Source organism: Poecilia latipinna, unplaced genomic scaffold (genome assembly GCF_001443285.1).
Source record: "Poecilia latipinna isolate Pla-1442-1.1 unplaced genomic scaffold, P_latipinna-1.0 Scaffold1684, whole genome shotgun sequence".
Classification (NCBI taxonomy): Eukaryota; Metazoa; Chordata; class Actinopteri; order Cyprinodontiformes; family Poeciliidae; genus Poecilia; species Poecilia latipinna.
The window spans coordinates 96,992-115,827 of NW_015114300.1; the positions used below are offsets into that span (position 1 = coordinate 96,992).

Here is an 18,836-nt window from a genome sequence, read left to right on the forward strand (position 1 = left end):
TTTTAAGTTTTAATTAAAAAAAACACAAATTTTTCTCCCAAATAAAAAAAAAAAATAAAATTTAGTTTTTTTTTTTTTTTTTTTTTTTTTTTTTACCTTGGATAAAACAAAAAATCAACTTTGTGTGAGGACCTACAGTATATCACAGCATACCACGAGTTTCAAATATGTTTAAAAAATATAAAAATCCATCAGAAGGTTTGTATGGATTGAAATCCTTTAATGGAGATGCCAGAGTGGATGGAGTTATTTCCAGTCACTCTTTCAACATTTTTCCCCCTACTGCACCTACTGCTGTGCACTGCCGGTCAGCTGTTTAAAATAAAACTAATACCGCTTCCTTGGACTTTAGGAAAGGACAGCCACAAACTGGAAACTAAGAGTGTCAGCAAACATTATTATTCATATAACACTGTTTTAAAAGCATAGCTGGCAAGCTATGAGCAGCATGTTTGTTAGCAGGCTGTGCAATAAGCACATTTACTTGAAAACAATTACCTAATGTAGTGGGTGTTTATTCTAAACTTTTTTTTATTCTTTTATAGAAATCAAGACAACAATAAATACATCTAGTAAATAATATTTTACTGTCAGAATTTTGATTTAAATCTTTATGTTAGCACAACAAAACCATCCAAATGTGATTATGAAAACCAGGACATGCCTTAAGTTAATGCTTACTTCACTTACAAGTTCTGAAGCGGCTGCATTAGAATAGAAATAAAAATGCCTTCATCCTAATTGGCATAGTCGTATTTTTAAATCCGTCACCAACGATTTAAGGTGTGACAGTAAACACGCTGTTTAAAGACATGGTCTTGTGTTACATGTGCGATCGTATCTGAGTGTGATGGGCTAAACCTGGGCCTTGTGTGTATGCACTGAGAAAGAAGGACTAAAGTCCCAGAGAGTTACAGTCCCAGTTAAACAACGTTTAACTAAAAACCTAGAGGTTGGAGTTCTTGTCAAACGGCATTTTGACTAAAGTCCCAGATTGGGTTTGAGTCCCAGATAAGGACAGGGGTCCGGGTGTCGTCCCTCCTGGTTGAAAAGGGGTGCGGGTTTTAATGTTTTTATCTTTTTTAATCTTTCTTTTTTTTCAATTTTTTATTTTATTTTATTTTTTCTGATTCTTACTGTTTATTCAATGTCACATGCTGTTTTTTTATTATGTAAAGCACTTTGAAATGCCTTGCTGCTGAAATGTGCTACACAAATAAAATTGGATGGATGGATGGATGGATGGATGGATGGATGGATGGATGGATGGATGGATGGATGGATGGATGGATGGATGGATGGATGGATGGATGGATGGACAATCTGAGCTGAACTCTGCTGTGTCTCTACTGAGGCTACTGTAATTCATCCAGCTGATGTCGGATGGTGAACCATTTGAGCAGACAGCAGAAGTAAGCAGACAGAAATAAGGGTAAATGACATCCACAAACACTCTGCTGATTTGCTCTAAATGGACTACAGAGACAATTGTGTGAAAGATGTCTTATAATGAACCAATGTATTGACTCGACACGTTTACAGTACGCCTTGCTTTTACTAGATTGGACCCCCTTCTGCTTGTAGAGAGCCTTAGTTATTTTAGCAGCTTTCAGTAAGGTGTTTAAAGCAGTCCCTGTTGGCATGATGGCATCACACAGAGGCAGAAAATGTATGCCTGGAAGGCACATCCATGAGGTGAATCTACCAAAGATGTTCTACTGGGCTGAGATCTGAGGAGGCCGTAGGAGTACAGTAAACTCACCCTCACAAAACTTAATTGATATGAATTGAGCTTTGTTCTGTGGTGCATTTGTTAAAGGGACACAATGTGGTCAAAACGGGCTGAACATGGTCAGCTACCATACTTAGGTAAGCTGAAGTGCTTAAACAATATTCAGTTATTGTCAAGAGGCTCAAAGTGTGCAAACATATATTCTTCACACCATTACTCCACCACCAGTCTGAACTGTTGATGGAAGGCAGGAGAGAGCCGTGATTTTATCCTGTTTACACCAAATTATGCAACAATACGAGACTGATAGACCAGGCAACGTTTTCTGCCGTCAGTCTGTGTGAATTGCAATCTCTGTGTCCCATTCTGTGGTCTTCTGCCACTACGGCCCATCTGCTTCAAGGTACCATGTGTGCTACGTTCAGAGAACGCCTTAGCTGGAACGACATGTTTCCATTGTCTTGATTTTCTCTCAACGTATTGGCGACATCAAAGTGACATATTTCCTCTTTAATGGACTGTCCTCTATAAACTAGAGAGGATGTTAAGTGTGAAAACCCAGAGCAGATTCTGAAATGCTCAGCCAAGCTGGCACCGACTCCACCTCGAAAGTCGCTTCAATCCCCCGACATCCTCAAACTGGTGCTTCAGCAAGCCACGTCAAGATGTCCGAGTTGCTCCCACGTGATTGACCGATACACAATATGCTAACAAGCACCTGAACAGGTGTACATGATGAGAGTATGCGCTCGGAGCGTGCCTTCCGTAAAAGCAGGAGGAAGACATATTTTCCAGTGGATGAATGATAAGTAATTTGTCCTTGGCAGACAGGATGTGGAAGCTGTTGCAGCTCCATGCCTCTCATTAACCTACCCACTCAAATCAAGACCTCAGTGTTAATGAGTGAGAGGGAAAGAGACACAGAGAGGAGAGTGATAATACAATTTATTTCACTCAAACTCCCTTTAACATTCATGTGCACTGCTTCAGCTAGATTATTAATTTACAGATAAATGTCTCTTTAATAGAAAAAAAAAATAGATTACCTGCTATTTAGATTACAGACATTAACACTATAGGCTTAACTGCTATTCCAAAATATAAAGAAACTGGAAAAATTACTTTCTTAAAAAAAAAAAACAACATCAAAGAGCACGATTTTCATTATAACAAGACTGTAAAAAGGCATTATCTAATAAACAAATCCGCACAATAGTGTGCATTTGCCAGATTGCGCTCAGATATGGAGTGCGAGGATCATTTCTCTACATCATCGCGCTCGCTGCTGTTACAAGGAAAGATGGTGACACAGCAATGAAAGAGTCCTTTTCTCCACCTGCCTCCTCTCCAACATCACGCCGCTCATGTTTTTATTTTTTTTTTTAGGCTCGCTCCATCTTTACTTCCAGGATTCCCCCGTCATGGACAAAAGCGTCGAGGGCTTTTATGGCTTGACAAGGTGATTATTGTCGCACAGGCGCATCGATGAACGGCAGCCAAATGGATGGAGAAAGTACTCACCTCCCACAATGGCGAAGAAAGCCAGCAGCAGCCGCGGCGGCAGCTGCCGGTGGTGCATCATCGTGCGCGCTTTGAGCCCGGAAAGGTGTTCACCCGGGATGGAGAGGCCACTCCAAGCGCACTCCGCAGTGTTGTTCCCCCACCTCCTCACGGCCCCCGAACCTCCTCTTTACTCTCTACCTGACATGGTGACGTCTCTCCGGTAGGGGAGGGGAGAGATGGGGGGGGGGGTATCTGCTCCTTTCCTTCCACGCCTGTCAGGGAGGGAATTAAGAAAAAAAAAGAAAAAAAAAAGGAAAAAAAAACAAACAGAAACGTGTTCTCGGTGCAGCCAGGTGAGCTGTGCGCTGAGCTGTGGGCTGCTGCTGCTGCTGCTGCTTCTGCTGCTGCTGACCGAGCCGAACGCCGCTTAGAGATGCGACGCGCTGGACAGGCGGGGGCGGGGCGCGCCGGGCACGATGGAGCAGCAGGGAGGGGAGGATGCACCTCAGAGCTCCACATCAGCCAGCCATGCCAGCGTCTCTGCTCACTCATCTCCATATAATATTAAGCACTCGCAGGCACGAACAGAATGTCCAATATTGACTTTCCAGTGACCTTGCCAAACTAGATGGCGTCTTGCCTGTTTTTCTGGCTGCTTCAAGTTTGATATCAGCCCTGGGCCAAATATCTTTTTAAATTTTATCATCTATAAATGATCTTTTTTTTTCTTTTTTTTTTCCTAATCGGCTTGTAATAAAAAAACAGGCTTGTTCCATATATGTTATATGAATCTAAATATTGTATATATTAAGTTTAGACTTCTTTTATACCTCTCATGTCGCCCTCTGACAAGATGCTGACGCCCTGTTAGAAACCACCACAGCATTTCCCCATTAGTTTTGCACAGCTACAAACCAAAACATTCTCAAAATAACTCAGTCAGACTGGGTGGAGAGGAGCTGTGAGTTCAGTGGTCAAACTAGTTTAAAATGTTTTCTATTCTTCAACAAACCACTGTCGTGAACTGAGATTATTTATTCCATTGAATCTGTTGGGACTCTATTTACAGATTAGGTAAATACAATATCTGAAGACATTTTATTGGATTTTATTTAGGGGTGTTAAATTAAAGAGGGTGAATATAAATTTAATTTTATGATTTTTTTTTTTTTTTTTTTGTAAAAGGTTTTGGGAAAACAAAAAAACCCCACGTGTCCTTTTCCATCTCACCAACATGCACTACTTTGTGCTTGTCTATCAAACTAAATATTGATCAAGTATTACTGTCACACATTTCCTGTTCCTCTTGTCTAAGGCTTCTGACTCAAAGTAACATGTAAAGAAGTTACACAGAAAAGTGGAAAAAATAGACAGGAGGAAGAAATGCATGCAAGAAATGAGTCTCAATGGTCAGGTAATATTGAAACAATATTAAATGAAACGTGAATCTCATCAAATTTGCCAGACCTAAAAAGGCCAGAGAAGACACAGGAAGTCAACGGTGTGTTGGAGGAACGTAGGGAAGGACTTAAGGGATGAATAAACAAAGTAAAAAGCAAGATGGAGGAGGCAGTTGCTGTGGTGACTAGGAACAGGTCCACCAAAGAAGCAGCCTGTCTCTTTTTCATATCATTTTCATCACACACACACAGAGCAGAGGCATATAGAACTAGCTCACCATGCAAAATGATTCCCATAATATATTCACACACATGTGCACAGAGGAAAACTCTTCCATGGGTTCATCTTTAAACCCTCTCCTTACAATCTCATCCTTTCCCCGCCTCCGCTCTGCAGTGAATGAGCTGACCTGACAGTGCTCCTCCCCTGCTCTGAGTGCAGCTAGTCTCCCCGTGAATTATTTAGAAGCTGGGACCCCCACAAGTGCTTGTCTTCCCCTAACACCCACTCAGACTCCTTCTCTCTTTGCTTTTTTTAAAAAAATTTTCTCCGTCCCTTCCTGCCCTGCTGTCATTCTGTCTTCGCGTTGCTGCTATTACTTCCTGTGACTCTGTCACAGCTGGGAAAACACAGTGCACAAATCTCATCGTAAGTCACAGACTGATTATCGGAGTAGGACAAATGAAGCAGAAGAATAGAGAGGCAGGAAACTGATTTTTATTTTCAGGACAGTTTTTATTGTTTCTCATTTATGTTTTAGAGGATTGAAGATATTTTATTTTTGGTTAGTGTTAATCTTGAGCTCAGTTGCTGCCAGATCAGCTGGAATGTTCCTCAGTAGTAGTTCTTCACACAGGCAGCATGGCTCACTGCCCAGGTCAGGCCTCTCTGGTAGCCCCCAGTTGAGATATTTTTATTCGTTGTCTGTAGGTTCACTCGTTTTGAAATGTTTTCCTGGCTGCAGGGGCACAGTTTGACATTTGAAGCATCATCTTAAAAAATATTTATTTATTTGTTTGCTTGCTTACTTACTTACTTAATTTTGGTCATTTGGTAGTTTTGGTTGTTTTGTACCTGACGTTTAATAGACCAAGATAATTAGACAAACCAGGCATCAGTTCATAGCCACTGCAGGTTTTGTACCAGGATTGTCAAGTGACTTAAGTTATTTTCTTTAATCAGAGCCGGTCCTAGCCTGTTTGGCACCATGGGCAAACCACCCCTCTGACGCCCCGTTCCCTCCATGAAGTTGCTGACCTTGAGTGTGGGGGTCAAGTATCATAAGTATCATTAGGAATGAAGAAGCGCTGGGTGAAATGACCCAGAACTGCTCCAGAATAAAACAGCATTGGTGTGTGATGATGCTAAAATATAGCACAGGGTCCATTGTGTAAGTTTAGCAGGTTACATGCTTACCAAGTTTTTGCAGGGAAACAACATAACCCTTAGGGAATGATGTCCAAGAAAGTAATAATAGTTAAGGCAATGATAGAATAGAGAGAGAAAGCCATTTTTATTTTACAATCTTACCATTTTACAATCTTTTTCTTTGTACAAAAACAAAAACAACTCGCTGTTGTGAGTATTTGCTAATTTGCCGATATTAAAAACTGTTTTAGACACTAGCAACAGCAGATATCAGCCTAAAATTCGTTTTGATTGGCAAAACCTTTCAAGCAGTGAACTGGTGGAGCTCTAAAGTGCTACTTTTCTAATTTCCTTTTGGATCCAACTTAATATTACTTAAAAAGAAACAATAATAAGGCTACAACTCTTCCTGCACTAATACTGTGGCATAGACACAATATGCCTCGGTGTTAATGCTACATTGCATACAAATAGGACCAACAATTGGGGATTGACTTTCCCTATTTAAGCTTCGTATGCTAACTCTTAAGTTGCTGTAACCTACAGGCACCACAAGGAGGTGCTGTAAGACTCATGTGTCCAGCACCCCAAGCCTCATTTTAGTTTTGCCCTGCTTTATAATTTAATTAAGAGAACGTACTCAAAACAAATCATTGTTGTGTAACCTTGCAATCTGTGACCAACTGAGACGCAGAATACCAAAGATGCAGAGTCTCTTCCTGACTGCAGAAGCTGACTAAAACAAGCGGCTTCGGACGGGTATGTTCTGGAGGCAGTCTTGCACTCTGACCCACCAAGGAGGTGTTGCACAACCAATGAAGCGACTCAAGGAGCTGACATTGACAGGAGTGTCTTGCTGGGCGATTTCTAACACTCACATCTCATATTGCAGCGGTTCATTCACAAACCATCCAGGTTTGACTGTGTGGGACCTACATCGCTACTATGGCTACAATTATTCATAGCTCTTTTCATACCGCAGCCTGTCTCTCCTCCCACTTTCTCCTCCCTCTCACCATTCCCTGTAGAGATGGCGCTACCTCACTCCAACTACTCACCATGGCAACATGGTAATCCCTGAACAGAAATATTCTCACTGCCTTACTCTCTTTTTTAGAGACACGGAGAAAAAGGAACAACATGTTCACACACACTCACTTACACATGGGTGCACAGAGTCACGCCTGCACAGTCATGCACACGCTCCGTTAGAGATGCTCATGCAACCCAGCACACTGGTGTTTACTGGTTAAATACATATTACCACAAGCCCATGACTTCGATAATTGTTGAGGATTCTTGCTGACTGTTCATCTGTGTGTGTGTGTGTGTGTGTGTGTGTGTGTGCGTGCGTGCGTGCGTGTGTGTGTGTGTGTGCGTGTGTGTTGGTGAGGACTGAAACAGCATCCACTAGAGAGCGGACAATTCAGTCTGTGTTGGTTGAACGTGAACCTCAGCAAAAACGTCTGCTGAAACATGTTATTAGAAAATATCTCTTTGGTACTTTTGCACCTAAAGTTATTCACTGTTCGCCTAGGGTGCTGTCAGCCGGCAGACATATATGGGCCTCATATGGGATACATAAGAGCAACCAATTTGGGTTCCAAAAAGGATTTTTTCCCCCCACTGTTTCCATCGTGTCCCTGCAGAGGTTTGCCCACGTAGTTTTCAGTGGGATCCAGGTAGCACTTGCTAGAAACACTGAAGGGATCCATGACCTCCCAGAGGTCCAGACGAGGAGGAATAGATTCGTATATGATGCATGGGCATGGGGGGTGTCAAGTTACAACATACAGTGCAATATAAAGCACGGAGGCTCTGAGTTACAGAAACTTTATTAGACAAAACACATCAACACAAAGACAAACAACAAAACGGGAAAAGAATGTTAAGAAATGAGAAAACAAAAACATCACATGATAGAAATTTAATCGCATAGCATCTTAGATACAAAAACAGCACGAGTATAAAGTGTTAACAATGTTTACAGTTTGGTTGTAGCCTACTTTTTGTCTTTTAGTTGTGCTTGCTGTTATTTTGCATCCAGAAAAGTAATTTTTTGTATATTTCTTTTTCTCAGTTTTCCAGTGTTTTGCCTGTTATTTCCAACCACAGGGCTCCAATATTAGCAACTTCCTTTTTTTAGCCTAAACTGCAGAGGCTTTAGTCCAGATGTGTTTTGCAGAGTTACACATGCCAAAACACTTTTTCTGACTGTGTTCTTGCAGTTTAATGAGAACTCCTCAGTTACACTCACTCTAATCATCCAATCAATAATGCTCATTCTCCTGACAGACAAAGAGGCCGGAAAAAGGAGTTTCAGGGCAGATCAATAGGCTCATTCACAAGTCAGGATACCTGAACATACTCTAATCAGGCATATTGGTCTTGCAGATGGGGCTTAACTGGATATAAGCAAGATAATTAATTATGTTGTCACTCTTTTTAGAACACTCCTTGAGGATTTTACACAGATCTTATAGTGGCTACTTTATATACGTGATTCAATTTGACATAGAAGTTTGTATGCATCATTAGGGTGGTCAGGTAATGTTATGTGAAGATTTTCTGTGAACTTATAGACAAAGCAATGAGTCAGATGCAACATAGTGTAACAATAAATTGGCCATCTTCCTGTTCAGGTCACAGATTTACTTTTTGGCAATTTTATAGAAGTAGGATGGACTAACATTGACCACTAGGTGGTGTATTGAGGCAATACGACCTCAGGAGGTACACTCGATCATTTATAAAGGAGAATATCCTGAAGTCTGTGCACAGATTTATTAAAATGTATTATCGGAGAGTCACGTGCAGTGGCCTGCTAATGCACTTCCTTATATTTCCTTGGTCTCTTCATGTTTTAGTGCTGGCGTAGCACTGGATGCTGCAGGGTCATATGTTCTGCTCCTGTGAAAGGCAGCCTGTGAGAGCAGTAGTGATAGACCAGCTCAGGGATGCTGGAAAACACACAGCTGCTCTGATCCAGGGTGTAGCCCAATCCCTTGCTGCTCTTAGTCTGGGCCACAATGATGTGAACACAACTTTGACTGGTCCTGATGGAGCCAAACAAAAACAGAGAAGAGAAACATATAAATAATACATATCCATGACTACACTCTCAAAAAAAAGAAAAAAAAAAGAAGACAATATTACAAGCAGGGGTCCTGAAACTACTGATGTTGTAAACTGGAAACATCATCAATCCCCTAATGAGGCTGTGTATCTCCTGAGTTCAGTGAATGGTTAAATGGGGTTAATGATGTGAACTCCCAAGTGCATGAGCAGTGTACAACAAATGGGCACTGAGGCGCATGAAGACACACTATTACTCAAATCGCATACATCCTCTCATTGTCACTGCAAGGCACACAGAGTGTGTGCACTGCACACAGTCTTGGTATAACTCTGGTAAAAGGAAAAAAAAAAAACATTAATAATTGTTCCCCTTATATTTCATCTGAGGATAGCAACTTATTAGAGAAATCTGCTGGCGACTGAAATCAGTCATTTTTCAGCTTGATCAGCCCTGACCTGTGGCTCTTTTTGTTTCCTGATCAGTAAATGCATCACACATAGGAATTACGAGATCATATCAACAATGACATTTTTGCAATGGACGCTATCACTCAATGAAAACACATTGCTACATTGTCAGGTTTTTAACACCAGAAAAGAGTTAAAAATAAAAAAAAAGCCAAGTTAAGCTCTGAATAAATTTTTTATAGATAATTTTCAGTTTAATCAGTCCTTATCATTGACTAGCTGGTGGAAAACTAAAGCAATCCAACGTTTTCTCCAATTAGTGAATGCACAACCAAATTTATTAACTATAGCGCTCTTTAATGAAGACACAGTTACTGAAATAAACTGATACAAAGTTTGCTGTTTTCAGTGTCATAAATGTTGCAAACTATTTAAAATAAAACTCGGTGATATAGAGACGTGTCTGCGGTTTCTTCAGGCTTTGAGACACAAAGGAGAGTAGGATAAAACAGGAAAACTGAATACAATACAGCAACGTTGCTCTGTTTTATACTTTTGAGGTCACAAAAAATGTCTGTCATTGAACACAACAGCTTTGCAAATGTTAATATCTTCAAGTTAAAGCAACAAACTGTAGCTTTTCTAGAATATCCACCCAAAGACTGCTTTTTAATTACTCCTAGTTGGGATGTAAAAGTAATTTCACATAAAAAAACAATACTGAAAACGGTTTAAAATGTCAATTCTGCAATAGATAAGTCATTTTAAAACAATAAAAACTGTTCTACTGCATCTGCTGCTTTCTTACCCTTTTTTCTAAAACAAATAATACCCACTAGCAGAAGGAAAACAAGAAAACCATCATATCTACCATATTTTGAATATTGTTCATCTTGTAATAAAGAAACATCAAACTCAGCTGAAATCTGTATCAGAAAGTCACATTAACAAAACCTGGAGATTGGAAGTTGGTCACAAAATTCTGATCAGTTCATCTCTACTTAAAATATTGCAAAAAAAAAGCTTAAAAGTGATTGAAATCATCGGAAACAATCACTTAGAGACTGAACATTCTGCATGCACTACACTTACATACATGCATTTACTTACTTTAGGGCGATGGAGTATTTACTAGTCCCTGATTCGCTGTCTCTGACCAAGAAGCTGGCTTCCCTGCAGCGCTGCAGCTGAGCCTCAGCCTGCTGTCGACTCACGCTGCCATGGTACCAGCTTGAAGAAGTGGATGGAAGGGGGTGGAAAGAGAACGGGACGAGATGCAAAGAGAGTAGATCACTATCATATAGCACAGCGACATCTGACATCTGTCAAATATTATGTAATGATCTGATACTGACATGTAAACACAAAAAAAGGAGCAAACAGGGGAAAATGAAGGACAAAAGTCAGCTGTAATTTACTGTCAACTCGATTAACTGTTTACAGTTTGGCAGATAAAGGCGATAATCATAAATGTAGATGTAAAAGGGTAAAGTGACTGTGACAACATAAGTGGCTGTGCGGCGTGTTCAGATCCATAGTGTTGCTGACAGCAGCTGCAGGCAAGCGACCTATATAAACACTAAAGTTATTCAAACACAGCATGAAAAAAGTAAATTCAAACAGGCTCAAAGCATGTTCCACACATTTAAAGAAAGGCCATGCTTAACCATATAAGGACAGCTTGACAGGCTTACAAGTAAAATAACACTTTTCGGCCTGCCCTTCGTTAAGGTTCACCTGAAGGTTTCGCCCTGAATCCTTTATTTACATTTAGCGTCATTCCATGAGGGAGAGCTTTGCTTCTGGTAACAAACAGCTAAAATCGCAAACTTTTTGCAGGGTAACATATGAATTTAGCCTTTTTTTTTTCTCTCTCTCTCTCTCAACTACATGTGACCTCATGACTTCCCCCGATAAAGCAAAAGGAAATTTGCTGTATCAACATCCATAAGGCAAATGTAGGTTTATTTAAGAAGTTATGACATGGCTACAAGAAAACAGTCATTTCCTTAAACTTGCCCATAACAATCAAAGAAATAATTACAATATTTAAAATAGGAATTATTACAAACATGGCTGGGAAGTGACCCAAGGTTATGTTCTTACTACACAGTGAGCAGAATGTAAATAACGGTAAAACTAATGGTTACATAGTCACAGTTGAAGTTGAAGAACAGCAGTAAAGAATGCCATCTTGTGGTTGTTAAGTACCTATAACAACCAGGTAGACAAGTCAGGAAAAGGCCTTTTGATGTCCAGCCATCGCTAATTGAACCTTTGCTGAAACTGGGTTCTTTGGTAAAATGTTTTATATCACAAACACCTTAAGTGTTTCTGGCACAAAACCAAAGATTAATATGTGGTAAAACATCACATTCCCACTGTTAAGCAAAGTGAGGAGTCTGTGATGCTGTGGGCTTGTTTCTCTTCTGAAGGCCTTCGCTAGAGGGCATAGTGTCTGAAATACTGCAAGGTTTCGTGTAAGAATGTACTCCCTTTACCAGAAAAATGAAAATAAATCATATTTGTCTTTTTTTTTTAGCGATAATTATTTACATCTGGCCCTAAGCTGGAACCATATGTTTGGTTCAGATAAGAGTAAAATGAAAAATTTTGGTAATGGACACTATGTGCTGCTGGCATAAAGTACATGACGCATTCAAGTGGATGATGAAATTTGGAAAAAGTCTCTCAAAAATTATAAAATATATAAAATTAGCCTTCCTCCTTGGCCATCTCGAACCTCAGACTCAAATCCTGCAAAAAAACAAAACAAAACAAAAAACCTGAACCCAGGAATCTTGGTGTACTGGGCAAAAAAGACTGATAAAAATGAGGCTTCTTGGGCTTTTTACATTTGTTTCAGGAGTGCCAGAGAATGTTGAGGTCCTGTTATGCCGAACGCATCATATTTACTTGCAGGTGCAAAATGACAGCTCTAAAGCAGGACTTTCATATTTTCATTCAGAGGGACAAAGCTATGACAAGAGAAGTCTAGCAAAGAGGTGGAGGATGTTATTGTCTTACCTCTGCTTCTCCAGGGGCAGACTGCAGTCCATTTTGGACATCTCCCCATCCAGAGGAAAACAGGGCAAAGTAGGTGATGGAGGGGACAGTTTAGTTGGACTGGACGAGGGTGAGAGGGGAGACAACTTGAGAGTGGGGTAAGAAGGAGACGGTGAGGTCAGAGGGGAGAGTTTAAGAATAGGAGAAGACGGAAAAGACGTGGAGGAGGAAGTTGACGCAGAAGTTGAGACGAGAGTCTTGTGGCTCCAGTTCCTTGCCTTCAGCGTCTGCTGCTGCTGCTGCTGCTGACGGCCAGAGGTTGCAGTATTCTCTTTACTGGAAGAGCAGTCGACGCCCTCAAACTGAGCTGAAACGAAGCAGGACAGATAATATCAACATTTCATAACAAGTCCTATCAAAGCATGCCAGGGATACTAAGTAAACATTTCCCTGGAAGTCCATTCAGAAACATAGTTTTGTTTCCTCTCTAAAGCAAACACAAAGCTGTTGTATAAAACTGCTGTATAAATGGCATTCTTCCTCCACGCCCCGGTCCTCCACCCTTCCTATCACCGCCTGCCTCCTTTCTCTACCTGACAATGCTCTGACAATGTCCTCCTTTCTCCACTCCCATGGCAGCTCATACTCCCCAGCCGGACGGACATCAGACTCTGGTCGTGTGACAGGGATCCACACGCCCTCGCTGTCGCCCTCCAGTCCGCCTTCGTAGGGCGTGTCGTAGATGTTAGGGGGCGAAGGTGTCCCGTCCTCCCCCTTCTCCTCTTTCTGACCTCGGTCCAACAGGACGCACACTTTCAGGAGATCTTTGGAGCCCCGCCGACGAACCTCTGTCATGGAACAGAGTCAAGAATTTCTATTTAACAAGACTGTAATATAGGGCCATGTGGAAACTCATTGTCAAAGTTTCTGTTCAGTGTCAGGGTGCGTTTGGACTGGGTTTTTTTGTTGTTGTTGTTGTTGTTTTTTTTAGCGTGGTGGGATGTTCGTACTACAAATAACTTCCATCACAAGTCCCTAATTTTCACTAATCCTGTCCAGTGAGATTGGTGACTTGTCCATGGCATCTTCGGACTGAAAATAGGCACCAGCATCCCTGAAACCTTCCAAGGATAAATGATTATAGTTATAGGAATATAGATTTTTTTCTCTCATCCAAACTGGGTCAAAATGCTAACTAATATTTGACCAGAAAAGCTTTCGCAAGATTTATCATGACTGAACTCACATTGACTTCACCAGACATTCTTCTTGTTATTATAACCAAATAGACCAATGATCGCCTTGCTTGACAGTAAAGCTTTTCTCCTAAAGACATTTGGTTTGCCCAAGTGGGGAGCTGCAAATTTCAATTAGGCCTACAAATGTAAATTTTGGAGCAGTGTTTAGACATCTCAGCAGAGAATGGCACTGCTCTTCCAGTCATGGTAATTTTTGGTCAGTGGCAGGTTTCAGGTTTTTGAAGTTAGTTAAGGGACATCTGTTCAAGTATTAGTGAAGATTCATGGATATTTTTAAGCATTTATGTGAAACATAGGTCATGTATGAATTAGTCCAAAAACTCCTCTCCAAAGTTCATATTAGATCACCTAATTCTTGTTTTGGAGATGTAGCAGTGTTGCCTGTTAACTGTGACCATTCCGACTAAATAAGGAACAGTTCCACTACATTATCAAAGATCAATATAAAATTTCCAAAACACTATATTTTTGTAAGTAAGATCAAATAAGGCAAAAGTGTGCCTGATTAGGAATACATTTATGACTGACTTTGTTGTTACATTTTTCAATTACATAAGCAGAGCAACGTGATTATTTTGATATTCATCCGAAGACAATTATCTTCTTTCTTTTACTAAAATGTACTAATTGGGCACTGCTCACATGCATCTTGTTCGGGGGAATTTTACTTATATTTCCTCGCAGCCTGACAGGTAGCCTGTGTGTCTGCACTATTGTGTGACCAAACAATGGAGTTACAGGAAGAAAAGGTCAGCGCCGTTGCTGATTGGCTGGGTGACTGCACCACTTCCTGACTGCTGGGAAGTGATTGGGTTTAGGACCAGGAGAGAAGTGGTGGTGGGATGTGAGGGGTGGCGGTGGTGGTGGGGGGGGACCCTTTGGATTGTTGTCACACACACGGGGGACCATGAAGTGTTAGATGTGTCTGCTTCTGTGTGTTTGTATGTGTGCAGGGTAGTTGGAGTGCAGGGGCACATTTAGAGCCAATGTTCTATCAAGAGAATGGGGCAAAGGAAACAGAGGCAGGAGACAGGAAGCTGGAAGAGGAAGCTGCACCCATTGTCCCTGCACAACAGTGTTACTATAGCAGCCGCCGGCCAGGAGGAAAGTCTTTGCACAGACAGAGGGTATAGTTTGGCTCCAGGTCCCTTTAAAAGTCATTATTTGGAAAGACGGTGGGACAGGGTGAACAGAGGAACATGTAAACAATGTACTGTTTTCATGTGAGTGAGTTTTGACTTATTCTGTTGAATCGTTTTCACAAATTCGATGATAATTAATGAGCTGCATGCTCATTTAGTCAGGATGCCACCTTAAACTCTGAGATAAAATTATAATTGCTTTAAAAGATGTCTTAACTCAAACTCACCTGTGATGATGACCTGGGCGTCATACGGCTCCATGTAACCATCGTTCACCCCTGCTCTTTCCGCCTCTCGCTGCTCTTTGGTCTTCTCTGCATCAAAAGGATCTGCATAATCCTCCAGGATTATCAACTGTGAAAAGGAAGAACCAAAATGAAGGCCTGCTATTTCTCTGATGAAGCTTTTCAGAAGAGAACATTAGGAATCCAGGACCCAATGAGTGTGTGTGATTGCGTGTGTGTGCATGTGTGTGGTGTCCATAACTGAGTGACAAGTAATAGAGGGTCAAGCGGAAATGTTTGTGCAAAGAGGTCAGTGCATTGTGTTTGCCTGTTTGATGTGACACAATGTAGTAAAACTGCATTGTGTTCTTTTGAGAGGGATGGAAATTGAATATGAACTGAGGTGAGGAGGGAGAACACAAAGAAAAACGCTCAAAACTTTATGAACTGATGCCTTTCAATCTAATGCTCCTTTGTTTGCTTTTGTTTGTAAAGAAAAAAAATCTCTTTTTTGTGTTTGCTTTGGTTTTATTTTAACTTGAAGATCTAGAAATAACAATGACAAATAATAATTCACTTGAACAAATGTCCCTTAAGTAACTTCAAAAATTTAAATGGAAAGAAAATGTATTTGGTAAAAATTTTATGTTTTTTTTGTTGTTGTTGTTGTTGTTTTAAACATTGTAAAAAAAAAAATTAAATTAAAAAAAATAAAAAAACACCTTGGACTTTTGTCTGTTTTTGTTATTTTTTTAAGATACTGATAATAAGGTACAGTATATATATATATATATATATATATATATATATATATCCTTTGGGTTTTATTTGCAAAGCAAAGTCAATCGGAATTATTTTTGGTACATTTAAAATCACATTTGGTTCATTTTTTTATTTTTTTTTCATTGTTTCCGTTTTATTCGCAAAGAAAACGTAGGAAATTTTAAAATATATATATCTATAGTTTTTTTTAAAGCTACATTTGATACATCTTCCTTCTGTTTTGGTTCAGTTTTTTAAAGAGAAATAGGAAAAAAAAGTGCATTTTTCTCTGCTTCAGTTTTGTTTCAAAGTAAAACCTGTGGCAATATACAGTATATATATATTTTAATTCCACTAATTCTAGTAGCATTTAGTTCAGTCTGAAGTAACTCACCGTAGTTTTTATGTCTGACTTTCCCTTCTCGTTCTCGGATAACTTCTGTTCACTTATCCCATCGAGTTTGGGGGTCTTGTCCTGCTTGTCCACTTTGATCATCCTGCTGATGTACGCCTGTGCCAGACTGGAGCTCCTCACCGGACGGTTTTCATCTGGCGCCCCATTCTCAGTTTTGGAGTTTTTTCGACCTTTCCCAGTGGTCAGGCTATCCCAGACAGTTCCTCCATAACCTGCGTTTTTGCTACCCAGCTCTGTGGCAGAGTTTTTCCTGTTTCTCCCAGCTAACAAACTCCCCACTCCTCCATCTTTGCGCTGATTTCCCTTCAAACTGTCCCGTGAAAATGTGGGCTTGGGTCTAGTTTGTGAACCCGACTCAGAGGCAGAACGGACTCTCTCAGTTCCATTTTTCAGGTTGATGGGGAAATCTCGGAACCATTTTGCCATGATTGCACTTGTCCGAAGTTTTAAACGCCAGTAGATCCGTGTTCTTCAACTTTTTCTTGCATTAGGCTAAGCTTTGCCCCTGCGTAACAGCTCCAACTTTTACGCACGCTTATTTCGCCTACTTTGACGTCGAGATGACTTTGGCATGCAGTTATATCTAGCGAATCCAACTGTACCAAGCGAGGTTTTTGGGCAGTGTGATGGTTTCTTGCGCTGGACACTTCCTGGGGCTCTGGTGCGTTCTTGGACAGGTTTTCTCGTCAGAGCCTGTGCTGTGGTCACTCTGCACCTGCAGCGACAACTATCCCTGCAGTTTGAAAAGCAGCTTCTGCAGAGCGAACACCCGAAAGAACTGGAAGTTTTTCTTTGAACTCAGTAAAGATCCCATTCCCAGACCGTGAGATGCGGGTGCGTCCAGTCAGCCAGTCAAGAGAAGTGATGAGATGGAGAGACAAGCTGCTGTGAACGGATAAAGCTAGAGTGGTGGGGAGGAGCTGTGTGGAAGGGGCGGTGTGGGAGTGAAAGTCTTCAAAGTATGTCCACAGTCAGGTTGTAAGGAAAAAAAGTAGCAATAATAACCATTTAAGGTAGTGTCAGCGTCAGAGTGCTGAAGGCCTGTGAGAATCTACTATGCGGGATTCTGCAGCACCTCTCCAACCTGGGACCATGATTACCTAACAAGCAGAGCTCATAAGACAAACAGGTTTTGTCTCTGATTGGATTGTAAGCAGCACTGGAGCGCCATTGGAACTGTACTCTCCCCATTTTATTTATTCTGCACACTTAGTATTTTCAGTACAACGCAGAGTGAAGTCATTACTTGAAATTCGGCAGATGCTGAGTGTATCAGAGATGTCTGAGTGCAGGCAGAGAGCTGGTTGACTGCTTTTTCACACGGTGCAAGGATGATAATCTGGATCTGAACTTGACAAAAGCGATTATGTAATAAATTTCCAGTGACACGGAAATATGTCAAGCATAAATGGAGAAGAAGAGGAGTTTGTGGAGAGATGTGCCTTGCCGTCACTTCTTGGGGAATCAGATGTGAACCCATCTTCAGTCATCTGTTGTGGTAGCATTGACTTAAAAAAGCTGAACATGCTGATAAACAACACTGGCTCTGTTCTTGGGTGTGGTTTTGAGTCTGGAGATGTTTGTGCAAAGCATGTTGCTTCACTGATGAAGCCCTGAAAATAATGTTTACAAAACTATAATCCAATAATAATGTCTGTAATCAGACAATTTACTTAAATCTTTAACTACAGTAGACCATTGGGGACCTTTCCTGGCCTCTTTTCATCCAGGAAAGACTCTTATGAAATTGTCTTTATTCAATGACTCAATGCCCAGGAAGCAACAACTTCAGCATATTTTCCTTCCACTAAAGATAGTAATAGCACTTCTGTGGACACCCAATGTTTATTAAATGTATCAGTCTAAGAGGTGAAATAAATTCACTTTTACATGATATATTAATTTATCTGGAGGCACCTGAAAGTTGTTTTATTCCATGTTCTTCAGCATTAGGTCATGGCAACAAGAACTGTAGATGTGAAACTCTTAAGAAGAAGGTTACATGTGTAGTAGTTTATTGGAATATTATTTTATACACTGCCCATTTATTGAAATTCCCACTGGTGTGCTGTCAAATATGTAATTGTGTGATGGGACAAGTTTTTTGTTTATGTATTTTTGCTGTCAAAAAACTTATTTTAGGCTCATATTCATATTTGTTTTAACTTCTGTTCACTTTAAGTTTTATTGTAAATCTAATATGTGTGATGTATTGGACAGTGGTGCATATATGAGAATATTTGCGCCATCTAGCGGACAAATTGAAGAAGTAGTCATTCTAAAATTAAATTGTGTCCACCTTGAAAATCATCGATGTTGCAGTTCATCCTGCAACAGATATTGTCCATTTCAGTTTACTTGTGGTAATTTTTCAAGCTTTCAAAGTAAATGTCCAAAAATTGTTTAGAACGAGCTGGATGACTGATGTAAAGGTTTACCAATGAAGAGATGGCTAACACATCAAACCCCGCCCATTCCAGAGGATTGGGCCAATCAGAGAACTCGATTTAATGCGAGTGGGCGGCACGTCTTTTTCCC

The 18,836-nt window shown here is 40.6% G+C and overlaps 2 protein-coding genes and 1 long non-coding RNA gene across 4 annotated transcripts in view; 1 reads left to right on the plus strand and 2 right to left on the minus strand.

Moving 5' to 3' along the window:
• Positions 1-470, plus strand: part of LOC106964512 (uncharacterized) — a 23,827-nt gene extending 23,357 nt beyond the window's left edge. The window contains exon 3 of the long non-coding RNA XR_001428445.1: positions 460-470. This is a non-coding gene — a long non-coding RNA (uncharacterized LOC106964512). The remainder of the gene's footprint in view (positions 1-459) is intronic.
• chrnb2 (cholinergic receptor, nicotinic, beta 2) overlaps positions 1-3,697 on the minus strand; it is a 34,415-nt gene extending 30,718 nt beyond the window's left edge. Inside the window, exon 1 of one of the 2 annotated variants that reach the window (XR_001428444.1) lies at positions 3,254-3,697. Coding sequence is in view for 1 of the 2 variants with exons in the window: in XM_015060067.1 (XP_014915553.1) it covers positions 3,254-3,314 (61 nt within the window). In the remaining variant the exon portion in view is untranslated. The remainder of the gene's footprint in view (positions 1-3,253) is intronic. The other variant, XM_015060067.1, reaches the window with a different exon arrangement.
• Positions 3,698-7,918: 4,221 nt separating this feature from the next.
• Positions 7,919-17,186, minus strand: she (Src homology 2 domain containing E). Its single transcript, XM_015060077.1, has 6 exons — positions 16,278-17,186; positions 15,125-15,251; positions 13,090-13,344; positions 12,518-12,863; positions 10,601-10,720; positions 7,919-9,060 (listed from the first exon to the last, which is right to left on the minus strand). Exons 1-6 carry the CDS (start codon positions 16,722-16,724, stop codon positions 8,868-8,870), a joined length of 1,488 nt encoding a protein of 495 aa, XP_014915563.1. The 5' UTR covers positions 16,725-17,186; the 3' UTR covers positions 7,919-8,867.
• Between the last annotated feature and the right edge of the window lie 1,650 nt (positions 17,187-18,836).